This window comes from Pleuronectes platessa, chromosome 17, assembly GCF_947347685.1.
Source record: "Pleuronectes platessa chromosome 17, fPlePla1.1, whole genome shotgun sequence".
Lineage (NCBI taxonomy): Eukaryota > Metazoa > Chordata > Actinopteri > Pleuronectiformes > Pleuronectidae > Pleuronectes > Pleuronectes platessa.
Genome location: NC_070642.1, coordinates 7,275,638 through 7,285,738, shown reverse-complemented (window position 1 = coordinate 7,285,738; position 10,101 = coordinate 7,275,638). Strand labels below are relative to the sequence as shown.

The 10,101-nt window shown below is 39.5% G+C and overlaps 1 protein-coding gene across 1 annotated transcript; it reads left to right on the top strand.

Moving 5' to 3' along the window:
• Positions 1-3,475: 3,475 nt before the first annotated feature.
• sf3b6 (splicing factor 3b, subunit 6) lies at positions 3,476-6,197 on the top strand. Its single transcript, XM_053445009.1, has 4 exons — positions 3,476-3,630; positions 4,228-4,346; positions 5,415-5,553; positions 5,684-6,197. The coding sequence occupies exons 1-4, from the start codon at positions 3,601-3,603 to the stop codon at positions 5,771-5,773; spliced, it is 378 nt and encodes a 125-aa protein (XP_053300984.1). The 5' UTR covers positions 3,476-3,600; the 3' UTR covers positions 5,774-6,197.
• The last annotated feature ends 3,904 nt before the right edge of the window (positions 6,198-10,101 follow it).

Genomic DNA, 10,101 nt, shown 5'->3' with positions numbered 1-10,101 from the left:
CATGATCATAAATATTTTTGTGCTGTTCTATGCAAAGACATGTGTAATAGATAATGACTTATTACCAAACACCTCTGTAATATAGTGTAAATCACAGTGACCAATTTGTTGCCATTGTAATGCGAGTGTACAGCTGCAGTCCAATGTTAATGTAGTGTAGCTCGTGACCTCTATCAATGTCTTCCTCAGATTAGACTTCGTCTGAATAAACTCAATGACACCAACACGTGATCTTCTTAGCTGCTACAGGCACATAATATTTCTCATATCAATTTGTTTGGTGAATCCTGTTAAATACAATGAGCCATAATTTAACACCAGTAATGTGTTAGATTTTGGTTTTATTATTAAGAATAGAAGGAAGATTAAAACCATTCATGGTAACAGAGCTCTCACATTATGCGTTTAACACCGGCAATGGAACGTTTAAATCGACAGTGATGATTAGCTATCCAAATGGTGGTTATGGATAGTTATTTTTTCATCAAGAGCAGGTGTGATTTATTTCTCCGCTTTTCCAGGAAATCCACAAACTCTAGGGTTAATTTCTCGTTAATTCACGCCATGCGCTCGGGTTGTGACTGTTAGCTAACTTCCCAATACATTCGGACGTAGATTAGCTGCTGCTAAGCGTTAGCATCTGCCGGCAGCGCAGCCATTAGCATCCGACAATAAGATGGCCGGCAACAGGTGCTACATGACCTGCGGGCGCATTAGCATGACCGTCCCGCGGTTTGAACATGACTCGACAGAGGATGAAAAAGAAGTCAACACAACAACTCACCTTGTTTTCGGTCCTGCGGATCCTCGAGTCTCCTCAAACCCCCGAAATGATGGCGGCGGGAACGTTAATAAATCCCCGGATCACCGTCAGTCCAGCTAACTTCACCTCGACCGCCGGAGCTCCTCGCATCCTTCGCGAACTTCAGTACTTCTCCACTGGTTCGACCGGATGTGTCAGAAAAACTGTTTGACTTCCTCCGAAAATACTGTCATAAAATATAAAGAATGACTCCACAGCAAACCGACGTTAGCTGGTTGGTTGTTTAGTAAGTGCGTTAGTTAGATGGTTAGTTGATTGGCGGCTAAAGTTACACGCGCTTCTATCCACCTGTCGACGGGTTTCCCCCTTTTTCTCGTCGAGCCGGAAGTGGCGCTGTTGTCCCCTGACGGCAGAGAGTGCGACGCGCAGCAGATTCGTTACTTTACTTAATTTCACACAACATAAATGCAAACAATCAAATGTTACGTTTAGAGAGAATCATGTGACGACAACCCCCATATATAACAAAAGCCAGTATACAGTCTGTAGTTTTAATTTACTTTATGTCACACAGCATAAATATAAAATATACAAATGAGATGTTTAAAAGCCAAACAATGACTACCAATAAAATACTAAACACAAAATCTTCAATACAGGTTTAAAAACAGTGGGCCTGTATTTGTTCAAACATCTATGTCCAGTTTTCATTGTGCAGTATTTTTAATCTTTCTAAATGAAATACAATGATACATGCAAAAAGAGTATTTTTATTCGAAAAAGGGTTTTTCTCTTGTTTTGTTTTTTTCATTTTCTTCTCTTCCCACATTCTCATGGGCTAAACATTCAGAATGGCAAATACTTCAATCTTTTAAAAATAGAGACCAGGAAAATATTTCCACACATCACAAATATATAGGATGACAATATACAGTGTGTGTATTTTTCTGTGTTTGTACAGAGATATATTTCTTTCTTGAAAATACAAACAAGTCGCCAAGCATTAAAAATTATTCCTCCAGTCTGTGTAAACTGTTTCATGTTTTGAAGGGACTCTCAGTATGTGCCGGATCATAGAAATCCTTTGAAGGTCTGATGAGGAAAGTGTTGCTTTATAGGAGGTATTTTATCAGCACCTCCTCCTGCACAGACAGTCAGGATGAAAGTTAAGGAAACTAGATGTACTAGAAATATGACGCAGATGTGTTGAGTCATGCATTGTTTGTAGACAAGTGCAGCAGCATGTTATTGTGTCTCCACAGATCATTTTGTTGCATGTGTATCGTCTCTCTGGTGACTTGTCCTCTCTCTTGCATAAGTACGATACCAACAGATGTGATAGTAGTCAGACAGAGAATTACTAAATTAAGTTATCTTCTCCTGTGTTCAAATGTCCTGTTGTTTGATACTGCAGCCTGGATTCATTAATGGCATTCAAGCTGCTTTCAGACATGCACTGAATTCTGCAAATCCCCTCCTTTTCCCCGGGTGGAGCTGCATGTGTGAACACATATGAGGATCAGGTTGGCTTTATCTAAAAGCTGTGGTTGGTGTAAGTGTGGCAGAGGAAAGTGCAGAGCTAACAAAGGAAAAAAGAGCCTGACGGTGGGTAAAACCGAGAGGCTACATAAGTACCAGGGTCAGACGTGGTCAGGAAGGAATCATCAAAAAAAGGGTGCAGGTGGGACTAACAAAGTCCTACAAGACTATGCATAGAATTCAGTAATGTGTGCTTTTGTACATTACTGAACCTCAGTTCTGAGCTTGTTTCTACTCATGAAACTCCTCCACCTTCACAGTAGCAACAGTGATAGGTTGCTGGTCAGAACGGTCATGGCTCAAGGCTAATGCTCAAGGGAATCAATTTATACAGACTGTGTCAATTGGGCGTGAGGTCTATCCAAAGTCAACCTATTTATATAGTCTGTTTAAAATTGTAGATATTATTTGAGTACGATATGTTTAATTATATGTTACTCGAATAATATTTATTTACCCAGCTAATATGTGAAGAAACACACAAGTCTTTGTTGTAGATAGATAGATAGATAGATAGATAGATAGATGGATAGATAGATAGATACTTACTTCCCCATTCGCAAATGAATGACAGTAACACATCCCTCTGTTGCTATTGCCTCACGCTCCGTAGTCCTGAATAGTTTCACTTGGCCATTTGACCATGATTTTGAGCAAATACTCAACTTTTTGCTGTCTGCTCGAAAAATATTTATCATGGCCTTTTTTAGATCTGAGGTGCCTGAATAGTGTGTTTACATCAGCTGCTGTTGTGCATATTTCCCTTGAGTGACTGACTGTATCTAGTCAACCAGAGGACGTTTCGACCTGTGAGGAAAAGCACAGGTGAGGAAAGGTTGATGGAAGGGCAGAGAGCTAGTGTGCACATCACCTGCACCTGAAACATCTAAAGTGTATTCAGTTGAGTATCAGCCATTAACACCTTTAACTTTGTTGCAATGACAATATGGCTTAAATGGAATATAAATCAGTTTTATTGGTGGAAGATTGTCATGATTAAAGATTGTGTGAACTTATCATGTAATTCAGAGTATGTGGGATGTTTTTAAGTCATTACTTAAACTTTTAATTGTGTTTAAACTTGTTGCCTTGGGAAGTGTCGTCATCCGTAGGTCCACATTTACCCAATAGGTGGCAGCACCACCTTGCATGTGTCTTCTGTTTCATAGTCGGAAACAGGAACTGCGTCACAATCGGGCGACCGACGACAGTGCCCCCATTTTGGCGTTGAAAGGGAAGAAGTTGAAAAGTGTTTGTTCGTTGTTCGGTCTGTTAATCGACCCTCTGAGAATTTCATCATGGCTATGCAAGCAGCGAAACGCGCTAATGTAAGTATACGCACGGTCGAGTTGGTTTATTCTGTGAAGGAAATAAATGATGGACTCACCGTGGTTCGGCTAAGAGCTAGCGTTAGCATGTGGTTAGCCAGCTAGCATGCTATCAAACTGTAATCAACCACACTGGCTATTTAAAGCTTATTATTTGGACGGATTTTAATTTTACAATGTAATTAATATACAGTTATACTCACTGGGTTGAGTTATTTTTGACCAAATGTGATCTGAAGCTTTGATTTAGAAATATGACGACACGCCCGCACATGTAAACAGCGGAACTTCAGTTGATCCTGTGTTTACTTCTTCTAAACATTAATTGATCTAACGCTGACGTGGTAATATGACTCTGTAGATATTGGAATTAGTAATACTTAATACTTTATTACAGTGCACGTAAGATGGAGTCTCAAGTGTTTCCATGAAGAAACAGTGAACATATTTTTTAGGAAGATGACCTAGTGTCTTAGTAGGGATTATTCTCGTCTGGTTGCATATACATTTAACATACATATTTAATTGTATCTGACTCATCTGGCTTCATCAACTACCGTGTCTAACAGTAAGTGTAATTTCTCTGATCTCCTGCAGATCCGATTACCTCCCGAGGTGAACAGAATCCTGTACATCAGGAACCTTCCTTACAAGATCACAGCTGAGGAAATGTACGATATCTTTGGGAAATATGGACCAATACGGCAAATCAGAACGTAAGTGTCTATGACCTGTACAAGCCCTAAATGGACCAAGGGACACACTTCTTCTATACACTTCATTTGCGCGTACAGAGATGCGAAGGGGTCAGCAGCCTCCCCTGCAGTTGAATGAAGGGAAACAAAAACATGAAGTCTGATCTGTCTCTTAATATCTGAGCGTCTAAGGGTGACTCAAAGGAATCCTCAGATTTAGAACTAAGTATAACATTGGCACTAATGTATTAAAACCATACTATTTGTTAAGTGTGTGACCAGCTTTGACCATGGAAACATGCAGTGATCTCAGAAGACTATATATTGAATTTGGCTTTTTCAACCCTGTGATTGACTGGGGACCTGTATAGAGTAGAGCTTGACAGATTCATCAATTGGACCATAGAAAGCAATTCATATGATCCTTTCACCCATATGTCAGTATCAATTAGTGTGTTTGCTCATGTGCACCATATCAAAACTGTTTACAGAATAAACCATGCAGAAAACATGTTTATCTATGTCAAGATTTTACAGACATTTTCTTAACTCAATTTCTATGTAGTTGGTTTTATTTATGTTTGTTTCCTCTTTATTTATGGTTTTATTTCTTTATAAATATGTTGCTGGTTAAACTGCAAAATATCAACCCTCGATTACATTTCTTTGTCCCAAGCGTTGGATCAAGACACTTTAAGAATCACTGCCCGGCTGTTTATTATAATATATATAATGTCCAATATATCTGCATTGAGATCAATCCCAAAAAATACAAATTGAAAGAGCTTAGACCCAGGGTGTACCCAGCCACTTGTCAGCATGGTTCCAGCCGATAAATACTGACAAATTTGTGTTGGGATAGCAGAAAGACAACATAGAGGATGCTCATAATATATGTATTTCTTTAATTGTGCAGGGACGATGTATAGTGCATTTATAAGACCAAATATAGTTCTTGGGCGGATAAACACAGATTTGGCTGTTGCAACTCAACTCTGGAGATTAGAATCCTACATATATTTTGTCTGTATGTTGTTTACACACGCTTAATTACTTCCTGTGTTTTTTGTGTTTGCGCCATCTTCTCAGGGGGAACACACCCGAATCAAGAGGAACAGCCTATGTGGTTTATGAAGACATCTTTGATGCCAAGAACGCCTGTGACCATCTGTCTGGATTCAACGTCTGCAACCGTTACCTGGTGGTTCTCTACTACAATGCAAACAGAGTACGTATGAGCCTAACAGTGTCTGTGTGGATTCAGTCAGATCACATCAAGATATTGTTTTGGAAATGCCTGACTATATTTGAAATGGAAATATTTAAATTGTCTTACCTGTTTTACCAACTCTTTACAGGCTTTCCAGAAGATGGACACAAAGAAGAAAGAGGAGCAGTTGAAGCTCCTAAAAGAGAAATACGGCATCAACACAGACCCTCCAAAGTAGCATTCTGTGGAATGCTCTGTCCTGTTTCCCGTATCCGGAAAAATCCCAGATCTAATTTTTCTTTTCTGTACAAACTTGTGTTGTGTCAGGGCACTGAGTTGTGTTCCAGTCACAAAGAATGTTGTTTCTTACAATTCAGTTGTCGCTTTGATTTTTATATCTTAAACTTCAAATTTGTATTTTACTGTCAAAGCAACCGAGAGACTCTTCAGCATCAAATACCTCTGACCAGGATTCAGATCAGCGACTGGACTAATTACTTACCCTGGGTGACTTGTTCTTCATTTTAATTTTTTCGGTCTCATTTTCCTGTACACTTAAGTTAAAGCTAACCACAGCCTGCGATGTGACTTAAATTTGAGTTTATCAGTAATGATGATGTGAAGTTTAATCTTTCTGTAAAATAAATGTTCCTTTGCTAAAAGCTCTGCTCTCCCTCTTCTTACTCACTGTAGATGTAATGTAGTGGAAGCGCTGTCCTCTGAGTGAACCCATTTAGAACAATAGACAAGCATCTCCCACATTTGCAAAGGGGTAAGACAGTCGCCCAATTTCTTAAGTTGGCCTGAAGCTTAAAAACAACGTGTGATGTTTTAATCTCTGGGACTTCAGTCTGTAGATTTCTGTTCTGACACAAGCCTCCAAATGATCCCTGTGCTTTCTGAAATTTTTCACAAAAGAGTCATTAGTAAACATAACAGACTTTCTCAAGTCTTTTCTCTTATTTTATATATCTGCTTTGAAAACAAACTTTCTACCTCTTAATGCTTTATTCAGTGTAAACCCGCCTGAAAAACAAACATCATATGCTCCCTTATACCAATACGGAAAAAACATTTACGCCACTATTTTAGGTTGTAAAACATCAGCAAGGTCACCTAATGGTTGGGCAGGAACATTACTTCAGGATTGTTTTATCCAGTGAGAGAAAGATGCATTACTAACGCAAGAGAGTCAATATATATTTCTGCTGCCCTGTGGAACAATAAAAAACACAGCAGACTGAACGTTTACCAGCCGTTTGTGGACATCTGTGTCCAAGTTCAATATTTTCACAAAGTGTCAAACTGGTGTCCTCTACCTGAGAGTAAATGTCAGGGTGGGGAACTGTTTGAACCACATGGTAACTCAGAGTAAACCCTGAGGTCACTGGTGACAGAAGTACTCCCATTCTTCAGTTATGTAAAAGTAGTAACAACAAGTATAACTCACCTACTGTTAAAAAATACTCCTATTGTGTCACTTAGGTGAAAGTATTTCATCAGCTAAATGCATTTAAAAGCACCAAAAGGAGCTGAGACAATTCATTGATCAACTGTAAATGAACCAGCATTTTTTAAGCAGATTTCTGAAAATGTCCCCTATGGCTTTAAAAACTAGTGGTTGACATTTCACCAGTTTATAAACCAGTTATGTAGTTATTTAGAAATCCATCGGCGGACTCATCGCTGCTCTAATCAATAACAAAGTACTTATTATGCAGAGAGAGACTCCAGTTTGAGTTGTATTATTACCAACTGCATTTAAGCAGCAGTTTTAGTTCTGTATCTGCTGACGGTGGAACTACTGTAGTTTCAACTGATTTGAAACCAGTTAGGTTTAATCTATTAAGGCACCAAACTTAAGTCACTGATTCCCTGCCTTAGAATGGAAAAATTCCCCTATATTTACCTGTTGTAAGGGAAAAGGTGTAGTGAATATTTTCCTTTAAAATGTGGAGTGATACAAAATGGAGGTAATTTAAAGATAATATTTCTAAGTTGTGTCTACACTACTGAATGAATACATTTCCACCGTGGGAGTGACATTGTTGTTTAAATCTGCCAAGACTTTAAATACAGTGGAGGTCAGTAATTCGCAGCCTGGGAACATACAAAGAAAAACCATCAGAAAACCAATAGACCATTATCCAGGCCGACTGCTCAGATCTCTGCCGACCTTCTGTGAAGTCGCACGTTGCCATAGAGACTGCATGGAAAGAAGTCAGCAGAGCCCAAGCAGAAAAAACAGGTCCATCATTAAAATGTGGTAGAAAAAGTGTAAAGTAGCGCAAAGTGATTTAGTCAAAACGTCTGTGTTTTAATAGTATGGGAAGTGATTGGTGTTTTTTTATTTTGAGGAATACGACATAAGTGAGACATGATGAGACCCACTCTGTAGGGGAGAGCTGGGTAATGTGGGACATTTTTTACATTTGCTCCCCTCTAGGCGAGCTAAAATGGTATATCAGTCAAATTTACACATTTCCCATTAATTCAGGATGTTTTAAATTTTACTTTCCCTTTCTCTTTTTTCTTTATGAATCTTTTGAGGGCTGTCTTATCAATATTTCTATCCCTTCCAGCTTTTCTTAAGGACTTCTTTCCTTGCATGACCTCAGCGGCTGCACTCTCCATCTCTGCGAGGGGTGTTTGGCCCCAGGTTGTCTTCCTGGTGTATAGTTATTTGGCATGATGGCTTTTCTACAATTAAAAATAAAACATATATAATGTAATATAACACTAAATTATGTTTAAGACTAAACTTAACTTGTGCTTCATGGTGAGCATTTGTCCCACTTTACCCCACAGCCACCGTTTAAGAAAAAACATCTCTTATCAATTCAGGCTAATCGTCAGCTAGCATCAATCACATGGTTTTATATGTTGGAAGTTCACCAACATGTATGATATAAGTTTTTCTACCTGATTAGATTAGAATTTGTTTTGACACAACAGTTGATTAAGTTCAAAGCAAGAAAATTTACTTTTACAAGCAAAAAACTAATTTTTGTGAAAAAACATACTTTCCACAGCACCAGCACCAACTTCTCCTTCATGGCAAGGGGGGAATGGGAGGGGCTTTAAACATAATGATCAAATGACCACAAATGCGTTCCGTTGCCTAGATGTCTCACATTACCCGATGTGCCACATTACCCCACTTTCCCCTACTACCGGGAGGTGAGAGAATTAACACATGGGGGGATATAATAAACAAATGGGTGAGGAATTTCTTCTTTTCCTTTCCCCCTCTTCTTCGTTTTCCCATCTTTCCTTTATTTTTATCTTGCAGTGTCCAACACTAGCTGATTTTCTAATTTCTACTATTATATAATAATTTAATCTTTAAGTTTGTTCTAAAAGATTTTCAGATAATTTCTAGTGCTTCATAATATCGAGGTTTTCTTGCCTGAGCGACTGCAATCTACATGTGACGTTGCTCGGGAGGCGGTTTCGTTGAGTCACCAGACCAGACCAGAGCCCATAGAGTTCCTTTTATTAGAGTAAATCACAACACAGGGAGTAGTGCAGCCATGTCGTCAGGGACACAATACATGCTACAAAAGAATCCTTGTACACGGTCGCCTTCGCTTACATTTGGTATCTTGATAGCAACAGTGGTAACTGCAGGTTTTGTTATTAGAAACGTTGTGTTATGTAAAGAAGTTCAGAATACAAAGTTGACAGGAGACAAGCCACACTGCTGGGAGAGAAGACGATGGAGTGGTTTGCTGGGGTCTTTATTGCAACGCTGTCTTATGACGACACTTCCTATCTCCTTTAGCTCTTCGAACACCGATTGCAATATGCAGGTTTGGAGAGTGTGTGTGTGTGTGTGTGAGGGGGGAGGGGGGGGGTTCAGAGGTCATTTCTGAATCCTTTCTAGGGAGGTTCCACTCCTCGCTGAACTTCCCCACGTTAAGCCTCCGTCAGGTCATGTACAATGTGTGAGCGACGGGAGTAAAAAAGTACAAAAAGATCGACTGATTGAGAGAAATACTTGAAGAAAGGTCGGGGGGGGGGTAAGTGGAGGAGGAGGAAGAGGAGAGGGGGGGCGGATAGTTCAACCTACTAAACACATGGCTTTACAGTAAGGGCCGTCCTCTAGTAGCTACAGTGTATTCTAATGAAACGCCATTCACTGCTCCTCTCACTACTTTCGTGCACTTCCACTGAAAAAAGACAAAACGATAAAGGTGGAAAAAAATGCCGCACTGGCTGCTCTTCTCTCAGAGTGGAACAAAGATTCATCATATTGATATGCAAACCTGCAGGCTTCTCCACAAAAAGAAACAAAGTGGATGTGACGGGGGACATAGAACTAAGTTTGATAAAAATGCTCTCCAACTACAGATGAACACTTGTACTTCTTTTCTAATTGAATGTGACCGCGGCTGTAAGAGAAGCCTCGGTCACTCTCCAGGGGATCCCGATTTCAATGCTTGGATCTCATGAGCCTCCAGTCTGATGCATCAAATTAGCTCTTTTTGAAAAGTTTCTCTTTCGTCTCCGATACTGATTCCTCCACATTCAGCGTCTAATTTGCAATGACAGTGTTTTTGTAAC